The following is a 22,171-nucleotide window of genomic DNA, read 5'->3' on the forward strand; positions in this document are numbered from 1 at the left end:
TAGAAAAGAACAGAGAGGAAGTAAGGCTTTGCTGTACACTATTTACAAAACTAAGATTCAGATGCTCTGCTTTTTTAGTTGCAATAAGATCCTCCGGGAACAGAAGGATCAAAACGCAAAAAACACAAATAAAAGTTTGCATTGCTAATGTAATGCAAGTGGATTTAAGTCCCTAGCCACTATTAAAAGCAGCAACAAACCAAACACACACGCAGTTTATTTGATCCAGGTGTGTTTGAGCAGAGACACATCTAAAAGTTGCAGGACCGTAGCCCTCGAGGACTGGAGTTGGTGACCCCTGCATTAGAGGCTTCCGCACTTCCAATATCTGTGCCTTCTGTCACTTTTTTCAGCCATTAAATTGTTTAATCGTTGTTAACACGCCGTGACCTGTTTTTCCGAGCCGCCTTTTATTCATTCATTTTGTTCCCCAAACCGATGCCCCCCATGTTAAACTTGACTGGAGCTGGGTTGCATCCATCTGTRTCTGAATCATGTCAGTACTTGTGCTATTATGGCTGCTGATCTTACCTCTCCGACTCAAGGCCTCCTTTTGAGCAGTATGGCTGAAAATAACATGCCCAAAATGAATTGAATGTATCTCAAGAACTACAGAGTTTATTTTAATTGTTTTGGTATCAAAACAAAGGCAAGACCCTAGAGAACATGTTACAGCTCTAAAAACCACCCTGCCTGTTACTGAGGAAAGTCTATTAATATGATAAACAGCAGAAATTAAGAAAAAAATCAATTTCCGCCTAAAAAAAACCACTTCAATCTATGAATGCTCCTTTCAAAACATGCAGTGAAAGCCAAAAAAAGAATTAATTCAAATAGAATTATACAACAATGAAAATGCAAATAGCAATGAAAACTAAGTTGTCAAAATTATATGATCAAAGGAAAAACTAATATATCTCATAATTACATTACAATAACTGCGCTCTGTGCGTAAAACCTCCCAATTCCCCATTCATTTTTTCAAAACTACGCGGGGCAGTTTCTCGGGAACCCATTGGTCAATTTTGACGATTGACATGTCGTTCGAACCGTCAGAGCCAATAGAATCTGAGGGCGTTGACATTAATACGGAAACTAAAGTCATTCACCAATTACAGCGAAAAAAAGGCATGTGACGTAAATTGACCAATTTTTACCCGGCATAATGTGAATCCACATAAAACACGGAAATGCCTCTGTGCCGAACCAAAAACCATTTGAGATGTACTCAGGGAAAAGGGATTATCGGACCAGGTGGAAATATTTACTCTAATATGGATTATGACCACGAAACGGCAAAGGTAGGACTGGATTTTTGATTTTAGCTTCGTGAAATGAGCTATTTCTGTTTTTCTTCTTTAGCTGCTGGTTCATTGAGTTTTGCACGTAGCGTGGTGACTCTAGTATTGTTAAAAACCTCAGAGCTTCGTCTTTACTCTGATTAATAGTTTTTGTACATCGGGCCTCCTTGCTCTTTTACTATTGCGTTTTTTACCGGGTGTGCCTCGTTAGCCTCGTTAGCGTCTAATTGCGTTTCTTTTTATCAATCTGCTTAGTGTTCATTCTGGGTGTTGTTGAGGAAGAAAATATCGATCCTATCATTTAGAAGAGCTTTTTCCCTTTACGTGGATATGCAATATGCCTATATTGATAAATGTATAGCATGTGTTTTTAATTGATCTTGTTGCGGCAAGCGCCGAGGACCCAAATTTGGGTCCTCTAGCGACGGAGAGGTTCTTACAGGATTAGCAAACTAAGAAAAATATTTAGATTTTGAAATGCAGAGTGGCATGAAAGTTAGTAATATTATTTTAATTATTTGAAAGTAACATCAGCTGATAAACCCCAGCAGTTAACAAGTTTGATTTGTTATATTTCCAAAACAGAGGCAGCAGCCATCAGCAGGAAATTATCATCATATTATTTGTCTAACATCTGTAAAAATAATGTATAAATCAGCTATTTTCTTGTGCAAACGTATTTAGTTTGTATTATTAAATGGCATTTTAAATTATATATATATTTAATCATGCTTGCTTGGTACTCTTAGGGGCCCCCTGGTGGTGTGAGGGCCCTAAGCAAACACTTAACTTGCATATGCCGAGGCATGTGCAAGTTAAGGCACAACATATGCAAGTTATGCCAAGGCATATGCATAACATGCATATGCCTTGGCATATGCAAGTTAAGTGGTTGGGATGAAGGTGAACATGTGAAGACAGGGGCGCGGTGTACGGTGGAAAAGTGATGACAATTCTAGGGGCCCTGACCAACAGAGGGCACAATTTAATTATTTAATTTTTGTCCATAAAAATAAAAAATAAAAATCGGGGCCCTGTCAATTACAAAATTAATCATATTGTATTTTCAAAGATTGTTTTTAGCAGTAAAAATTTAATGTTCCCACTCTCAGATCAAAAAACACGCATCCATATTTGCCCTGAACACTACTGCGTTAAATGGTTCATTCCTGCTTGGAGCACTTGAGAGTGACACTGTTCAGCAGCACTGACTGTGACACGAACGATGGTGGCAGTTACTATGCTGAAAAGAAAAGTTATAAAATCAGGTTTTCAAAAAAAAGAGCGGGAGATAGAGAAAAAGGCAAGAATGTCAATTTATAACCCACTTTTTCTCCAAGAGAGGTGGGTAGACTGTGAGAGATTATCAACCACTTAGCATAATTAGCTTAGCTACAAACTACTGTTTGCCTCCTTTTCACTAGCTTTTAATGAATTAAGGAAAAAATTACCAACATATTCATATATTTAACTTGTCCCTTGTACCTTTTACCACTTAATAACAGATGAATCAGTCAGCAGTAGCTCTAACCCACGTCCCTCCTGACCTGTCCTGAGTAATTTAAAGCTGCAGTATGTCACTTTTATATAAAAAAAATGTTCACATATTTTTTAAAACTGTCATTATGTCGTAATAGTATGGTATGAGAGGTAATCTGTGAAAAATCTATTACCTCTGCCTTCGCCTAATACTAGAAAAAACCAGTCAATGGCAAGTGAGTTTTAGTGCTGTCAATCACAATCAGAACAGTGCATTACATTAACCAGAAGGTGATGGAGGAGATTGATTGTTTTCACAGATTATCTGTCTCATAACAAACTGCTACGACATCGCGACAGCTTTAACAAATATGAAGAAAATATATATTTTTATTAAAGTTATGTACTGCAGCATGAATAAAATGCAACTACATAGCATTTTTGAGAAGTCTGGATTGTTTTATGTGTAGTTGGATGTTGCTTTTGACTGTTGCTCATGGGGAGAGACATTTCAGTAATCTAAAACTAATAGAAAAAAATTTAAGCAACCTACTGTATGCGGACTGTTGGATGTTAAACTCATGAGCAGTAAATATTGTGCTAATTATCAGTATTGAACCAAAGAAAGCAAGGCGATACAAGCCTTTAAAATTGTGATGCTTTTTATGGATCAAATAGACTCAAAAAATTGCAACAGCAACTGCACGGGGGGCCCAAACAATTTTTTTTGTCAGGGGGCCCACGATTCCTGGCGGCACCCCAATGTGAAGAAAAGTGACTTGACCTCATTGGGCTGCCTCATACTGAACATGAAGGCATGTTGCTGTATAGGTGCGGAGCTATAGGAGGGTGGCCCCCATGGCCACCCATCCGGGCCCGAGTCTGGAGGTGCCAGGGAGGGAGGAATGGTTTCAAGTTGCTTTAATGTCTGATTATAGATGGAGAAAGTGCGCCCTCGCCTGTTCAGAAAGGTGTATGTAATGTTAAAGTTACTGTCCCTCAATGGAATATATAGTAGTCAGTCCCAGTGACTGTTTGAGTCACGGTTTAGCCAATGTGCTTCCTGGGTAAAAATGAAACGAGAAATGCGGCCCAACCCCCCTCCCCCGCTCAACAGTTTCCAGCAGCGCAGGTGATACACGTGAGGGGTCCGGTCATTGGCCCCGGCCCAACGCTGACTTGTTCCGCTAGTGTTGCTGTAAGTGCATATGGCATGTATTAATGTCACGTCGTGTGAATTACCGTGACGGTCTTGATGCGACCACTGCCCCTGGTGCAAGTCCAGCCGGATCTGTTGAACAGGAGGCTGCAGACCTCTCCCTCCATGCAGGGAGCCATCTCACACCACTGACGGCTCCGCACGACTCGTGCTGGGAGGGCAAAAAAGGCAAGAAGCCAAAGAGGCATGTTAGACTGATGAAGCTGGAAAAAGTTGACATTTGAACATCTGTTCAAATGTCAACTTTTTCTGGAACAAGCCAAACTGTGTTTTCTGAACTCAGCAGACGGAAAAGTTTCCATGGAAGTGGATGTGTTTCAAATCCTGCTGTATTTTAATTAGGTTCTAGTAGTACTTGCATGTCTGAATTGCCTGTGGTTAGTAACCTTTACAGAGCAGATGGTAGTCCATAAATTACTCTGTTGCTAATGCTAGCTTTCATTACAGATACACTGAAAAATWGTTTTTCCACTTTTGACATTTTGTGGAAGTAATTACCCCTGAAATATCTTTCTGGTTCAAACTATGACATTTTTATTTTATAGTGCCCCATGGTGTTTTTTCTATGAGGCTGAACTGTACAATCTGTTTTCTGAACATGCAGTTTCTCAAATCCACCCACCCTGTGTGAGGAACACTCCCAACATGTTCAGCACAGTTTATAACACAACACTTATAGCACCAAGTGTTATAAACTTGTAACACTTATAACTTTATAAGTGCTAATAAATTTTTGGTTATTTTCATAGGTCATGATGTGTTGGTGGTTCATTGCTAATGTATTTTAATATTAAAAAGAGACAAAAAAGTCTTTGTGAATTTTACAGTACAGTGATCCCTCGCTATAATGTGGTTCACCTTTCGCGGTCTCACTGCTTAGCAGATTTTTTTGTGCAGTTTTTTTCACAGTGCATTGTGTTCTGTGTCCTGATTGGCTAAACAGTCTCCGAGCTCCTTCTCTACCTTTGTGCCAATAATGTTACAGTATTTAAATATAAGTAATACAGATTGGCCATTCAGGAAATGACAGCTGAAAACTTTGAATGCCTGCTGATAAAAACTGTGGCCAGAATCAGCGCAAAACCTGACCGGAGGCTCGCTTGATGAGATCCATCACTCTGCCGTAGATACAGCTGTGAATCTCGCAGGGCAGGTTGGAGGAGACTGCTGACATAATTCCGGATCACATTAAGGCCCAATTGATGAACATGCACATCCGCTGACTTGAAAACAGGTTTTGTTCTTCAGTTTCAATAAGAGTATTTAATTATGCTGTATAATAATTGTAAAAACTAAAGGTAACTACTTCGCGGATTTCACTTGTCAAGGGTTATTTTCGGAACGCAACCCCCACGAAAAACTAGGGATCACTGTATGTTATTAAGTTTTCCACAAAAGTCTAGATTCCAGCTAAATTGCTAATCAGTGCACGAATGAGTCATTAAGAATATTCTTCTTTCTGTTTACTTTACTTTTAGTCTTCCCAGGTGAAAAATAAATATACTAAGCATGTTAAATTTTAGCATACTTGAAGCCAGACTGATCATCAGTATACTTGAAGTGTGTTATTTTGGAACAACTAATTTTGTACTTTGTGTATTTTAAAAGTACTTAAATTGCAGAAAATCACAGTTTAAAGTGTACTAAGTGTGCTTTCACATACTTGTTTGGAACAACTAAAGTTATACATTGTATATTTTTAAGTATATTGTTTTTTATGGAACACAAACATGCTTGATTTGACAGTGTACTGTTTTTGCGATCAAATTACATTTAAAATATATTTAGAATGTATTTTAAGTATAATGGAATTACATAATTTGTAGTGTGATCACAGTATGCTCCATTTACGCCTTTGGTTTACTATAATTGCTAATGAAGTACACTTTTTAGTTACGTAGTGTCTTTTATTATTCTGCTTTGCCACTTTGCACATTACATTCTTCATACACACTACAGTACTGCAAACATATCAGGCTACTAGGACACACCAATTACAACACACTTTCTGGCTGAAAAAAAAAATACACTGTATGTTCAATATATTCACATTTTTCAAGAATACATTGCCAATATACTATCAGAGAATTGTACAAATTGTCAATATATAAAAAATTTACAGACAACATGCTTATGAAAATTAGTACAATAAATCAATAGGTACACTTTAGAGGAACTGTGAAAAATATTTCACCAAGGAGGACAGAGGATTGTTTTAATTCAATGTCACAGTATTCCAGTATCACTGCAGACAAACTGACATTTCTCCATCCAACAGTGAGTATGACAGAACATTCCCATTTACTGCACCAGTACACTTTACAGACCCCTACAAAAAAGAACAACAGAGCAATTAAAGAGAGAAAACACTTGTATTTTAAAGAGTAAATAAAAATGGCAAAGAAAAAAGTATGACTTACAATTTTAGGACATTCCGGACTCACTAATGTGACAACATCAGAACTGATGATGATTGGAACCAGATGCCTGGGGTGAAAAAACATTTCTGGATGACTTCTTTGCCTGTTTATGTCAGAAGTAGAAAACTAGTCAGCAATATCATAGAATCAGTTGATGCTGGCATTAACTATGAAGTTGTTTTAAGTGTGGACTTAAAGGAGACAAACTACCTTAAAAGCTTTCCATCCATGATCTGATGAGGGGGGCTGGTGGTGCCCATCTCAAGTAGTCATCAGATGAGAGGCAGGGTTCACCCTGGACAGGTCACCTGTCCATCACAGTGTAACCAGCTGCTCAGTGTAAAAAAAAGAAAGCCTGACACCATAAAGATGATGTGGAGAATCATCCTCAGAACTCGGGCGGTGACCTGACACAGGACAGTCTTTAGGTTATCTAATACCTGATCCCTGGCTTCCTCTTTTATCTTAATTTGATTAAACTGCAAAAACATGTTGAAGATAAAAACAATGATGAATGAGTTATAACAACTGCCTATAGCAGCCTTCCTCCTTTTGGGCTCCTTTTGTGACAAACATTTAATTTCTATACAGTTCTTGTCCTGTGATGTTATTGTCCAACTCGGACTATGAGCTCACCAGTTTGAATTTACCAAAACTATTATCAAGGCTCTCTCTACTTTTAAGACAATATTGTAGGAGTAAAAATGGCGAATTTGAACAGCGGTCCTCGCTTCAAGATTGTTCTTCTTTTTATGGTGCTTTTCAATATAGCCAATATAGATAGCAAGATTGCGGCGCCCTGTGTGGCTGCGGCCAAGCCAGCTCCCAATACCGATGTGCTTTTTATGTTAAATATGTCGTCCGTACTGTCACAATCTTCTTCAAGAATCACGTACAACAGGAGTACATTACTTGGACTGAGAAGCAACTACACCACAAAGGATATGTCAGGAGTTAACTTCGCCACGGATCGAGAAACTCTTCTCGGTCTGGGAATCATACCCCAGCGAGACAACGGGCCCTCCGAGGCAGCGGGTTCCTCCTCCCCCACCAGCTGAAACTGGAAGCAGCTGAGGTGGTAGGGGAGACTTAGTATGCGTTGGTGGAGAAAACGTCAGTGGAGAAAACAAGGCTGTCGAGCTGGCATCACCAACAGATTGAAAAGAAACCCTCACAAAATAGCACTACCTTCTATTCTCATATCCAACATCCGCTCACTGAAAAATAAAATGGACTATCTGAAGCTGGATTTAACCACACAAAGAAACGTGAGAGAGTGCAACGTGATCATCCTAACCTAGACGTGGCTTCACAACACCGTTCCGGACAGCGCCATTCAACTGGAGGGGCTTACAACATTGTGTGCAGACAGAAACCACGCCAGCACGGGTAAATCTCGGGGAGGTGGTGTGTGCATTTACATCAACAACAATTGGGGTGCAAACGCTACAGTTACACCAGCATTCCCACGCTCGGAAGATCAAGAGAGAAGAGGAGAGGATGACCATCTCCTGACAGAGGCACTCCTGAAGGAAGCGGCAGAGGAGTTTTGCCCACCAAGATCAAGGGAACCGACCTTTCAACCAGGAGCCTGCAGCACCGAAAGGAAGAAGCTAGCTCGTGTGGAAGGTGCAGAGAGGAGCAGCCCCGACAAGGGAAACATAGACTCGGAGGAGGAAGAGGAGGAGATCCATCGGCCCAGGAAGTCAACCCAAAAATCCGGTCTCCGAAAGATGACTCGAGAGTTGGCTCTGCTGCCTCAGAAGACCTCCCACATTGGAATGCTGGCGGGACCCAAGGTCTACCAAGTAGTGGGAGAACCTTGGGACCTCGAGGGAGACGGCCTCGTAGTTTTCACCAACCATCGGTACAAGATTCATAATCGACGGTTCAGAGAGCAGCTGAGGACCAAAGCAGGACAGGATTACCATCAAGACGAGCATGTATTAAAGACCACCAATGGTGAAGAAAACGGTCGCAATCTGCCCTAATGTGTAGTGATCCTAGTCCCGATCGAAGCCTACGATAGGAAGGCTTACACTCTGGAGGCTTATCGGCGGGAGATGTGGCATGGATAAGAGAAAGGGCTCATGGTGGCCAATAACCAAAAGATGAGGCAAGTGGTGGTGTGCATGCAAGGACTGAGGTCTGCAGATCTGCCATGGGAAACAGCCCAGGCTATGACTGAGAGAGGAGTAGTGGATCTGGCTAAAAACCACGGTCATCTCTTTGGGTTCAAGGAGTTAGTAGTAGTGATTGATCCCAAAAAGCACCAGATTCAGAGTAGTCCGAATGGCGGCCGAGATGGAAGGAAAACTACGCGTCGGCCGCCCGCCACCAGAGCCCCTGAGTCTCTCCCAGACAGAGAGTCCTAAAACGGTGCAGAAGTTTAGGATAAGGCTGAAGGAACCCCAACCTGGATCGGAGCCTGACACAAAAGGATACATCAATCAGTTTGTGTGYGAGCCATGTGACAATGAGCAAGAAAAACCGGGTTTCGGGGATGTAAGGATTAAAACGTCGCCTGGAGAAGGAACAGCAGTGATGAAACCATTCAAGATACAGCCGCTGAACCCCTCGGAGGGGGAACCTCTTCGACAGCCGCAGTATGAGGACATCAGTGACCCGGAGGAAGAAGAGGGTGAAGAGGACAGTGCCTTTTCTGGCCCTGTGCAACCCGCTGCGGAGTACAAGCCACTGCGGATGGGACGTCGGGGGCAGAAGAAAGAGACCAATATCTTTGAGATCGAAAGGGCTTCTGAGAAGATGGTGAGGGATGTAACCTGGGGACCTATCCAGGCCAAGGATGGACAACGCGCATACGTTCCAGAAGTCGGCCAGAAGGATTACCAGATCCCGGGGAGTGGCCTACCGACTGGAAGATCGAGTCGCATTGAATGTAGAGGCAACTATGTGTGAATGGGCTAATATATTAATAACACCCTCCTGTGCCACACTGGCTGCCTACTAGCCTCTCACTGCCAATTTCAGGTCAGCGTATGTCGGGATTATGCACAATATGATGCTGCTGAGGCTGAAGAAAGCCTCCTTCGCACAAGAATCCAAACAAAAACTGGACGAGGTGTCAGCTGATGAAGAGGAACTGCGAGCAGCTACACCGGAGCCTACCCACCAGACTCCAATAACACCCCACCTACGTCCCCAGGATCCAACTCCGGTCAAGAGGCCTTCCAAGAGTTTAAGAAGCTGAAAGCATTGGTCCGGGAGAAGAGAGCCAGCGAAAACAACAAGGATTACCTCAAGGATGTATGGCCCATGGTGACAGCGTCAACAGACCACGACAGGGCTAGGAAGCTGTGGCTGACCTATGTGACAACAAACTCCCTGCTCGGACCCGAATCAGCTCAGAGCCATTATGAGAGAATGGTGTTGGAGGACATGGATGACGAAGATTCCCAGATCAGAAGAGCTAAAGTGCGGCTGGATAATGGAAACCGCCTGATGACCGTTTGGCATACCCTCAAACAGATATGTCCAAGCTCTGCGAGAAATAACGAAGGGAAGAAGAGGAGAAATTACCTTCGTTAAGATGCCGGTTAGACAAACCATGGTTGCCCAGATCGACCAAGCAGTACTAGCGTACAACCTGGAACAAATTTTCTACAAGGAAAAGAGAAAGAAGGAGGTCGGTCAGCCGATGAGAATGCACAGCAGAGCCGCCGTGGGGCCGTCATCCAGCTTCCAGAGCAGAGCACCACAACAAAAAGTCCAAGAACAACAAGGAAAGTTTCCCGTTCGACCAACAGCGGGAAACCAACAGAAGGACGCGATCCTGCCACCAGAAGAATACAACAAATTAACCATAGAACAGAAAAGGGCCCTCCGTGAGTCTCGCAAAGCTGGGACAGGGGGGCCATCAAAGTAATGGCTTCGAAGTCACGGGTCATCCTGGACAACGCCTACTGGGAGGGAGATGAGATCTATGCGATGGTGAAAGGAGTACCCTACCTAGTGGACACCAGGGCGGAGGTGTCTGTGACCTGTAATGACCTAGAAACAATAGGACACCTGACAGTGAAATTGGCAAATGTAAAAGTTGAAAAAATGCCGTATGGGACCTGGAAAAGAATAGTATGGGTAAAAGGCCCCTACAACCTCCTTACAGTCAAGGATTTGGAATATCTAAATAAAAAGAAGAGAAGTAGCCGCGCGCTGAAGCGACAATTGACCGACCTAAAAGCCAGGCTAGTGAGAGTCGGACCCACATCATCGGAACCAGACACACACAACTGGTATAAACCTGTCGATGTGTCAGCAGTCACTGAAAAAAAGCTAGAAGAGAGTGATTTCWCCCCAGCTGGGAAAGAGAAGCTGCGTAAGATCATATCTACAGCGCATGTGGCACAGTTCAAGAACGACTGTGGGGATTTAGGACCAAAGTTTGTTCACCACATTGAGGGTGGTGTTTATCCTCAGTTCAACAGTACCTGCTGAATCCGGAAGCAGTTGAGGAAATGGGACAAAATAGTGAGCCCTGGGAATCATCAGAGAGGATCTCAGCCCCATCACTAACAGCCCCATCCAGGCAGTGAAGAAACCGGAGTCAGTGGGAGGGGGTTAGAGACCGGTCATCAACTTCAAAGCCCTGAATCGAAGGACAATAGCGAACAGGGCTAGTCTGATCAACCAACAAGGAGCGCTGAAAACTATCCATGTCAAAAAGTACAAGTCTTGCATCGACTTGGCAAATGGATTTTTCTCTCTTTGTCTCGCCACACAGTCAAAAGGAAAAACAGCATTCACCCACAAAGGAAAAAGCTATGTATGGCAAAGATTGCCCCAAGGATATAAAATTCACCAAATATCTTTCAATCAGCTGTGATGGAAGTATTGGGGGACGTGGGTGCAACTGTGTACATCGATAATGTGTTTATTGCCGATGACACGGAAGATGAACATCTGAAGAGATTACAAAAAGTGATCAAAAGACTTGCAGATGTCGGTTTGAAATTGAATCTGAAGAAATGTCCATTTGGACAGTTCCGGGTGAATTATCTCGGATTCCAAGTCATAGCCGACTTGGGACTTTCGGATGGATAAAGGGAGAAACTGATAAACGACCCCCACGATCGGAGAATGAATTGCAATAGATCTTAGGATTGTGCAATTACGTCAGAGACCATGTTCCAAATTATCAGAAGTATGCCTGTCTGAAGAAAAATGGAGAAGGAAAACAAGGATCTGACAAACCCTGGATTTGGACGGCTGCAAATCAACAAAACTTGGAAGAACTGAGAAAGGCAATACAAGCAGTGGTGAGATTGGAGCCAAGGAGTTTGACAAGATAAACTGGTGGCCGAGATCAGCTGTGAGAACGACGATGCCATGATCCGAGTAAGTAACGAGAATGGAGGATTGGTTACTTTGTGTAGCTACACACTGTACCTTGTCGAGAAGAAATATCCACAAGAAGAAAAGGAACTGGCTGTGTTAGCGCGATACTGGAGTGTGCTCAAAGACCTAGCACAAGGACAGCTGGTTAAAGTCATCACACAAAGTCAGGTTCACTGTGATGGCCAAATCCATGGCCACACTTTGAAGTCGGTAACTTTTATGCACAATTTGTTTTTTCATTCAAACACAACACTTTAGTTTCAGTAAAACATGTATTAGTTGATTTGGATACATTTGTTCTTTATGTTGGCGCGCACATTTAGTTAGCATGTGTATTTGTATCAACTTAAGTTTAATTTGTTTGCTTGAGACTGACCTTTTGTTTGTGTTTTGCCAGTACTTACCTGCCTTGGAGTGGCCAGACAAAAGATTGGGGCCAGGGCTCAGCAGGCTTAAATGCTGATTGGACTACACCACTAGTTCCTGCTGGCAGGGGAAATTTGTAGTTTCTTTGTTTAGATAAGTTTTGTATTTAAGTAAATATTAGTATTTAAACTTTAATATTTTTGATTTTCATTTTGTGAGTCTTTAGTTTAGCTAAACTTAGCTGTACTGTTATTTGTTTTTGTGTTTGTAATTGTGTTCTGTTTAGTTACCCCTATTGTGTCTTAATTGGTCTGATCAGCCAGTATATAAACCCTTGTGTGTCATTTCTTTGTTAGGTCAGTTATGTTTGTTTGTGCAGCCAGTTTGTTTACATTTTTGCCTGAGTTCAGTTTTGTTTCTTTGACCTCTTTTATGAGCTCAGTTCATCTTTTTGTCATTTTATAATCTTTGTGTTAAAATAAAAACCCTAACCATATTTTTCTAATTAATATCCTGTGACTTCTCCTGTTTTAACTCGGTCCATCACATTCACAAATACCTGAGGAAGGGGACTGTTGAAAGGACCAAAGGGGAAGATGGGAAGACATACTGCACGGTGGGGAAGATGGGAAGACATACTGCTAGACCCAGAGCTTGAGATCGGGCTGGCACAACCCACCACCAAGAAACAACCGCTAGCCATACCTGAGAAAGAACAACATCTAGAGTGGACACTCTACACTGATGGATCAAGAAAAGGGTCAAATCACATGGCATACTGGGGGTTTATCCTGAAGCCAGACGACACAGAGAGAGGCCAACAGAAGGGAAGATCCCCTGGTAGTGCCCAGGTTGGAGAAGTGACTGCCATACTGGAAGGATTGTTGGAGTTGGTGAAAAGAAGAATCAAGAAGGCAAGGTTGGTGACAGACAACTACTATTGTGCCCAGGCCCTTAGAGAGGATCTATCCATTTGGATTTGAAACCGCTAAGGGCAAGCCAGTGGCACACATGGACTTGTGGAAGAAGATTGCTGAATTGAGAATGCATCTGGAGCTCAAGGTTGAGCATCAGAGAGTGCACATGCATGAGGGAGCTCATTGGCGTGGGAACGATGAGGTGGACAGCTATGTCCAGCAAAGGGAATCGAGAAGAGGGACAGTACTCCCAAGGGAAGGGAGGTCCCAGAGGAACACGTGGAAGAAGTCATGCGAGGCGTGCATGAGGCCTTAGGTCATGCAGGTGTATGACCTACATGTGAGGAACTGGTGGAACAAAACCTTTGGATCTCAGTAAGATGGGTTCAACGCGTGCTGAGAGGCTGCAAGGTGTGTGGTCAATACAACGCAGGCCGCAGGGGAGATCGGGCAGGCCTTAAATGACAGACCGACGTCTGCCGGTAGACCCGCCCTGTCAATGGAGCTCAACCAACGACCGTTCACCAYGAAGGAAGCAGGGCGGAGCTCCGATGACACAAAGGAGAAGCTGACGCCCAAAGTGCCATTTTGTGTGGGACAGAGCGTGTTGGTGAAAGCAAGGGAACAGCCTGTGAACACAGCGGTGAAGCCAAACTTTGAAATAGACATTGTGAAGCAAATACTGGATAGGAATACAGTATTGCTGGAAAGAAGGGGGATCCAAGGAGTTGAGCAACTTAAGCCAGTTCCTGACTAAAGTAAACCAGAAGCCGGTGAAATGCCCAGTGGATCATATAACACTCCACCCTATATTGAACTGGCCACTGTGAAAGGGGTGGTTATAATCAGAAGAACAACCTCGGGGATATGGACAGGAAGAACCCTGAGGAAATAGGAAAGTGCTAAAACTGGAATCCTGTCAGAAGAAGATGAAATGTTGGAGTGGACCAAGAACAAACATAACTGCCCAGTCTGTATGAAGCCTAATCAGCTCCCTCTCTGTTGGGAGGGACCAGGACGACACAAGCCGCGACACGTTGCAACAGCGGAGACTCTTGGGTTAGGGTTAGGGTTTAAATGTGCCTCTGCTGCACCACACCTGAATAGAATAATTAGGTCATTAGCAAGGCTCTGGAGAACGTATCTACACAAAGAGGATGTAATTAAGTCATTTCATTCCAGTGTTTTGTACCTGTGGCACATCTAAACACTGCAGGATAGCGGCCCTTGAGTACTGGAGTTTGACACCCCTGCTTTAATTGGACAGTCGCTGTATCACCATGCCGAACCCCGTGGGGAACGGAGGCATGGATTGGTAAACTCTGGCCCTAACGTGTGGTACCATCCAAGGCCCGTTGCCTAAGCCACTGTGTTGGAGGGCGTTTCTTTGGAAGCGGGTGTGGAGGGGGCTGGAACCTGATTTGTCCTTCCCCTCTCCAGTATATACCACACTGCAGCAAGGGCGAGCAACCAGATGAGTAGGAGGAATCTCATCACCACAGAAGAACTTTGAGGAAGATTTGCAGTGCACCCAGTGAACCAGACCCAAGGGAATCCTTAATGCAATAAGCAAAACAACAATTATGGAACTAACACGCATAAGACAACTGGATATACCACTAGATCCAGTGAGTGCTCAGAACACCGACAAAAGTACAGACTCCGAAGGCGATGACCTGGAATTCTCAGAACGAACCCAGCGATGGAAATCAACCAAGATAACGGATAAAGCCCTTTGTGTGAAAACTCTGCTAATGCTTTTTACTTCGCTATTTGTCKTTGGTATACTCATAACTGTTCTCAACTTAATCGGCGTTGGACGGTGGCATCTTACACATTCAAGAGTGACCTATGGACCCTCCAAGTATGCAAATGTGAGCTGTTGGAATACCAGCACAATTACCATCTTCATCCCGTGGGAGAACAATACGTATGTTCAGAATTATACCACACTGTTTACCAAGGATAAAAGGAAGAAGTATGTGGATTGGTAGAGTCGAGTGCATGACCTGAATGATTTGACTGTGGATGAACTCCTGAATCGCACCTGGGAGGTCTACAATCATGACTTTGTAGAAGATGGAGTGATCTGTTGGATTTGGCTTCTGCACAACAAGGTGCGCAGGATCATCAGGTGTAACTGGATCCATCCTGACCGAGGGAGGCCAGAATGGCATTGCAACATGGCCTTTCGACCCCTGGAGCTGCTTCCCACTCAAGGGTATTGGGAAAGTGAGTTGGTCTACCCGGCTCCCCACAAAACATCGGGTTGTCGGACCTGGCTCCCACGATGGGAATTCGGGGGTAACCATCTTCTGAATTGCTTCCAGAAATCTACCTCGGCCCCAGGATCATCCATCAACGGATCAACTGAAGGCAACAGCTCTAAAGCTGAACCAACTCCACGACCCACGTCGGAGAGCTTTATGAATATTACCGCTTTCCTGATCCGGCAAGGACCTCGAAAGTTCTTCAACCAGATGGATCAGCTAGAATGCATCAGAACCAAGTTCAACGTACTACACAGTTGCCTTTGGAACAAGCTTGTCAAATGCAATGGCCAGAATTTCATGGTTCTTGCCCTGCGAGAGTATGTGGTCTTCTCAGTTGTACATAACCGGGAATTGCAAATAAAAGTCGAAACTTGGCTGAATAACTCCTTCCCATGGGTTTGGACGGCTGGACCATACGCATACTTTCAAGGTGATTTCCCGGAGGGAGCGACTCGCTCCCCTGATGGACTGGAAGGAGCGTACTATTCTATGATGCACATCCAATGCCTCCCCACCCCTGATGACCTCAATGATGCACCTAAAGAAGACTTTGCTAAAATTAACAAATGTGTGGCTAAGAGGGTTGTTAACAGCCTCAATGACACTGACAGGGTTAAAAATGGTGCTTCACCCCGATGTGATATTTGGCAAGTTAGTAACACCTTTTACTCTTCCTGGAAGTATAATTGCCCGGATCCCGAATCCTATCCCACAGCAAAGTTGTTCCTTCACGCCTGGTATGAGAATTACCAGCGTAGGGAAGACTATGAATGGTGGGGGTTCCAGAAGAATGAGCTAAAAACCTGGGTCCTGCTGTGTCTCGGTGAGTCTGACAACTACTGGATAAAGTATCAATACCTTGCCACTGTTTAGTCCAAGGAGCGGGTAATTTGGCCAGGGGTCTTTTGGCAGCCTGACCTCTTTGTCCACCCAAGACCGTGGCGGATGACCTGCAACACCAAAAGGACCGAGTGCACCATTGGGCTGGCCCAGAAACCCTGTCAGACTGTACGAGGCTGTGAGGGTCACTGTAAAGAGCATTATACGGATGAATATGACCCCCATTCCCTTGAAGTTGAGTGGAAAAAGAACAGAGGGACTTGGCGAAGAGCAATTGGCCGGGGATGACGTGTACAGACGCCATTTTGGGTTTTCAGTTGAAAAAGCGGAAGAGCATCATTGGTGTTCCTGTACCTTTCATTCTCAACACCCTTATTGCTGTTGCAGAGGAACACGCTTTTCGAAGGAGCCTGTGCCAAGGTGAAGTGGACCCAGGGTTTAACTGGGTTTTCCAGAATCTATTGTATTCCAATCTAACCTGTAAGGTACCTGAGAAGCTGTGGCAGAAGTGTGGAAAAGGGTACCATCGACATGATTGTAGGCGGTACGAGACCCTCAGTTCAACCGTGACCACCACCATCACCGAAGTAGCAGAAGAAGTTGCTGATGCTCTGCGCATGGCTGGTCTTCTGCCATACCGGCTCCTGGTCCACCCAACAGCCCTTAAGATTTCTAGTGACAGTGGAAGGCTATGCAAAGATCATCCTACGACCCATCTTCTTCAGGAGATGGGATATGGCTACTTTACTCTTCGCTTCCTACCTTGGTGCATTGATGGGACGCACCAAGATCAACTGGCGAAGGGGCTCCGTCGTGGCGCTCTGGCTTACCCTGGATTCAAAGGCCTTCTGCATTGAGCTGGCATGCCGTGGGATACATGCTAAGCGCACCGGTCCCCTCAAGATTGCAATAGAGAGGCGGTTCTGGCCATAGCCATTATAGCGTACCTCTCCAGCCAGGCTTTGTCTATCACAGGACAAAGTAGGTCTCGCTGGATTCAGAGATGTGCTGTCATGACCACATGGGCGATTGGGTGGGGTGTGTTGGTGGTCTTGTATTGGGTTAAAGACACCACCGCCCTGCCTATCATTGTATGGCTCATGACCTACGCCGCCATATTTGTAGACACCATTAAACCACAAATACAGGAAGAAGTACCCCCAATTTATGTTAATCTCCCCCTTGGCTCTTCGCCTCCACCAGTCACACAAGTTTAGTCAGCGCACCGCTTGCACCACTCCCCTCAGCCCTGCTTGATTGTTTTAATAAGTTGTTAATCSGTAACCTTTAATCATTAAGTTACCTAGATTGCTGTTTCTCCTCAGGCACCTTTCTGCTGTGTGGGGTGTGGAGTCACCGCAGAATCTTCTGGATTCCTTTGGGTTGCATCGTCTACCCGCTGGTGCCACACCTGTGTGCCCAGTAATTTTGACAGCATAAGGGCTGTCTTCTGCATGAACGGCGAGGAAGACCTGCCACTTGTTGCGGTCTCCACATCTAGAACCCTGGTGCGGGGGCACGTGGTCGTGTGGACCTCTGCATTTGGGAAAAGTGACGATGTCCTTCAAGTATCCCAAGGGAGCTATGGTAGATGTTGGTAGATGCTTTCTGTCTACCAACAAATGTGGGAACATCAAATCATCCGAAAGTGCCTCCCTACTCTGCATCTTCTGGATGGCAAGATCGTGGCTGTGGGTGCCTACATCCCACCTGTTTGCCCTGCTTCACCGGATTTATTCATAGACGTTGGTTGCCAAACCTGCATTGCAACTCACAATGGACATACCCAAACTGAGAATCTCAGTTCCTCTCATCGCCCCTGCCAGGGTGTCGGGAACAATCCGACATGACTCGCGTCACCTCCACTCCTACCTGAACCTGTCTGCATGAGCGTCGACCGGGACTGCCAAACGACACCGATCGACATTGAGGTGGATTTTCAGCAGCTACTGGAGGAGTTAGACCTGTTGCCGTGTGACCCGTTGGCTCCACAAGACGGCCCTGCTGATCCAGAATCCCCTGCTGGTTCCCCACATCTGTTGGAAGTCACCGGGAGATCCCCGGATAATGGTGGACGTATGGATACCTGGCTGTCTCCGCTATCAAACCTGTCGACATATGACATCGTGGACACCTGGACTGCCTCGCTTTCCCCTGTGGAATATTATGAGGACGACATCCTGCGGCTGGATTACGACGAGGAGATGGAATTCCTTGTCTGAACTTTGTGTTTTCTGTAATGTTCTGTTCGATCTCAAGGAGGGGGTGTCGTGAAACCTGGTTGGGACTGATTGAGATCTTTCCAGGACACACAGAAAACAGGTCACAAAAACCTAGAGGCGACGAGTAATCTTGAATTATGATTTGATGTTGATTATTGATGTTGATTAAAAATTATATAATCGTTATTGTCACAAAAATCAAGAAGGTAATAAGTAACCATGTAATTTGTATTAATGTTGATCGAAATTTATGTAATCTTTGTTTTAAATGTAGTACCAATTACTAATATAAATTATGTGATTTTGGATAAAAAATAGTAATGAATACAAGTTAAATGGAATGTCTCATACTGTGTTGCAACTAGAGGATGAATGGGAGAAAGAACTGTGAGCACGGGAGATACAGGAAGTGGTGTCGTGAAACGCACAGAAGACCATATGTTGGGTACAGATAAGAACGTCAGCAAGAGCAGCTCAGAGGAAAGAGGAAGTTTATGACGATTAAGCGAAGCTGCTTGACGTTAAGGAAATTGTGCAGGGAAGATTGTGTAAACTGCTTGTGTGTAAACCGCTTGTGTGTAAACCGCTTGTGCGTTCAGCTGAAGTACAAGAGTATAAAAATACATGCAAGAGAAGAATCGGGGTTCTTTGTTCCTCAGTGTTTGAGTCAAGACCACACGAAGACGCAGGATCAGACGAGGGCGACGCTTTGAAACCACGGGGAGCTGAAGACTTCGCACTGTTCGAGAAGGGAATAAGATCCGTTTACCCATAGCCCGGGTTCAGATTCGACAACCGCCCTACACTCACCCCAAAAGATCTCAACGATGCTGCAGTAGACATGGGGGATAGACAAAGATTGCCTATAGATAAAGAACTGAGCTCATCGAGGATACTCACCAGTTCGACTTTGAATTTATTCTAAAAAAGGATTCTGCCAGGACGAGATGGATCCCGGCCCATGGATATTAAAGTTTCTGCTGCCAAGACCAACTCAGCATCTGGGGACAACTGCATCCCAAAGCCTCTCTTGTAGTTCGGTGACACAGTATTGGGACCGGAGGGAAGTTTGATTTCTAAATTTCTTACATATATTAATCTTTTAATTTTTGATTGAAGTAGCAGTATGCCATTTCCCCTGCTAAAGCTTGCTAATGAAATATTAAAGTCTAATTGATGTGGTGGACAGTTAAATTGATTGAGTCATCTAAAAATTAATTCTTCTGATTAAGATAAGATCAATGTTCATGATCCTAGTAAACTAAAGGGCTTCAGACGTTTCTTTGGTTATGATAAATAATGACCTTGGGACTTGTGCCAAGTCTCTAAAGTTATCTAGACTGTAACAAGTGCACGTTATTAATAGAGGAAGAGCTACCGTTAACAGGAGTGGTTTCTGAAGTCAGGCATTTACAGGCTACTTAGATGTCAGTTTCATTAACTGTAAAACGTCATAACTCCTGGACCTGGAGGTAGTTAGAGTCTAGACACATCTTTCTCGCTCCCAGCTTAGATATAATGTCCTCTAAATTCTCATCTGTAGTAAAACTCAGGAGTTAAAGGCTTCTCTGACCCATTAGGTGGAGAGCTGGTAAGTAGTCAGTCTGAGAGGAGGTAGGGGTGTGGCTGATTTTTGCGTAATAACAAGACACAATAAATTATCTGTGTGCAAGATTACACCACATTTTGGAGCGAACAGATGCAACCTTTAGAAAATGTGTGCCAACTGCTTTATGGAAGCTTGCTACAGGCTCGGAATACCGGACCATCGGACACCTTTTTGGAGTGAGACTTACAACAGTGTGCACGTGTGTCCAGGAGTTTTGTGCTGCAATACAAACTGTATTAGTGCCTGAGCTGATTAAAATCCCCAATGCAGACAGATTTAAAGAGATGGCAGCATATTTTGAGAACCGGTGGGGTCTCCCACAATGTGTTGGTGCGATAGCTGGTTCCCACATACCTATAATAGCTCCAACCAAATACCACAGTGACTTTTTCAATCGCAAAGGGTGGCATTCTCTGATTCTGCAGGGAGTGGTGGATGGAAAGAGTTTGTTCTGGAATATTTGTGCAGGGATGCAAGGGTACCGAGACWGTCATCACTCTGGGAACTGGACACATTTGGAAACCTTTTTCTACCACACACTAAAGAAATCGGAACAGTCAATGTTGGATATTATGTCATTGGAGACTCAGCGTATCCTTTGCAGGACTGGCTTATGAAGCTATTCCTGGACACTATATGACTGACAACAGAACAAMAGTAATTCAATAGCAAACTGAGTCGAGCTCGGGTGGGGGTTGAGGATGCTTTTGGTAGATTAAAGGAAAGATGGAGCTGTTTATTGCAAAAAAATGAGTGCGACATAGAGCTTGCCAAAATGATGGTGACAAAATGTGCGCTGCACAACCTATGTGAAAACCATGATGAGATGTATGATAACACATGGGATGTATCTGCAGCTGAATATAACTCTGCAGAGGCAGTGGCAGATATGAGAGTACAGCTGTATGAGATGCTCTTGTGCAGCTACTGCAAGATAAATAATGAGTTGGTTTTCTAGAGGGAGACATGAATGGAGCTCTGAAGTTTATTTTGTTCACAGGTGCAGTTCAAGTGATGTTAAACAGCAGGCCTCYGTCTGTCTGACTGTCCTGAAAGTAAGTTTTTTACATGCATGTCAGGTTTGCGCACGAGAAATTTTTGTCTATCACTTCTTTGTAAAATAAATCAAGCTCAGCTAGATCAGATTTGTCTATAACTATTAATTTTGAAGTCTTGTCACAGGTTCTCAATTGAATTTATTTCAAGACTTTGACTGGGCAATTCTGAGCATGCTCTGCCTGTATGTTTAGGATTGTAGGCTTGCTGGAAGGGAAATCTATAGCTTCCTTATTCCAGCTAACAAAAAATATGTTTTTTCACATGAGCCAAAATGTTATGTTTTATTGTCGTTTGATCTGTGCTCCTTTTCTTTGACACCAACATGGCTTGTTTGTACTTAAATTGTCATGTCTTTATTTCTCAATGTCTTTTTTCTTGCCACTCTTCCTTCAGGACAGGATTTGTGGAGTTTTCAACAAATACTTGTAGCATAAAAATGGTTGTATTATATGCATTAATTTCTTTGTCACATCTCTGCTGATACATGGTATGGCTGTGTGAGGGTTCTTGCATAAACCAGCCAGAGAGACGCTGAATGGAATCCAAAAATAATCTTTAATTATTTTTGAACTTTTTTGTAATAAATTAACATTAACAGGCCTCTCCCTCCCCTCTTCTCCAGCCCAGGTCTCCTTTAATAGCGCCAGAGGTCCCCTCACCTCATGACCATAYAAMAGTTCAAAAGGAGAGAACCCGGTGGAGGCCTGTGGTACTTCTCTGTAGGCGAAGAGGAGATAAGGCAACCATTGATCCCAATTGGAGCCAGTTTCATCCACAAACTTACRCAGCATCTGCTTGAGTGTTTGGTTGAATTTCTCCATGAGCCCGTCCATCTGTGGATGATAAGGGGTTCTAACACCCTTAATCCCCAGCAGCTGATATACAGTGGGGCAAAAAAGTATTTAGTCAGCCACCAATTGTGCAAGTTCTCCCAGTTAAAAAGATGAGAGAGGCCTGTAATTTTCATCATAGATGTACCTCAACTATGAGAGACAAAAGGAGAAAAAAAAAAATCCAGAAAATCACATTTTCTGATTTTTAAAGAATTTATTTGCAAAATATGGTGGAAAATAAGTATTTGGTCAATAACAAAAGTTCATCTCAATACTTT

General features: G+C 43.8%; 1 protein-coding gene across 4 annotated transcripts in view; it reads right to left on the reverse strand.

The window, feature by feature from the left end:
• tafa5l (TAFA chemokine like family member 5, like) overlaps positions 1-22,171 on the reverse strand; it is a 204,855-nt gene that overhangs the window by 68,061 nt on the left and 114,623 nt on the right. For all 4 annotated transcript variants that reach the window (XR_001776781.1, XR_001776782.1, XR_534029.2 and 1 more), the window contains exon 3: positions 4,023-4,150. Coding sequence is in view for 1 of the 4 variants with exons in the window: in XM_008413145.2 (XP_008411367.1) it covers positions 4,023-4,150 (128 nt within the window). In the remaining 3 variants the exon portion in view is untranslated. The remainder of the gene's footprint in view (positions 1-4,022; positions 4,151-22,171) is intronic.

This window comes from Poecilia reticulata, linkage group LG7 (assembly GCF_000633615.1).
Source record: "Poecilia reticulata strain Guanapo linkage group LG7, Guppy_female_1.0+MT, whole genome shotgun sequence".
Lineage (NCBI taxonomy): Eukaryota > Metazoa > Chordata > Actinopteri > Cyprinodontiformes > Poeciliidae > Poecilia > Poecilia reticulata.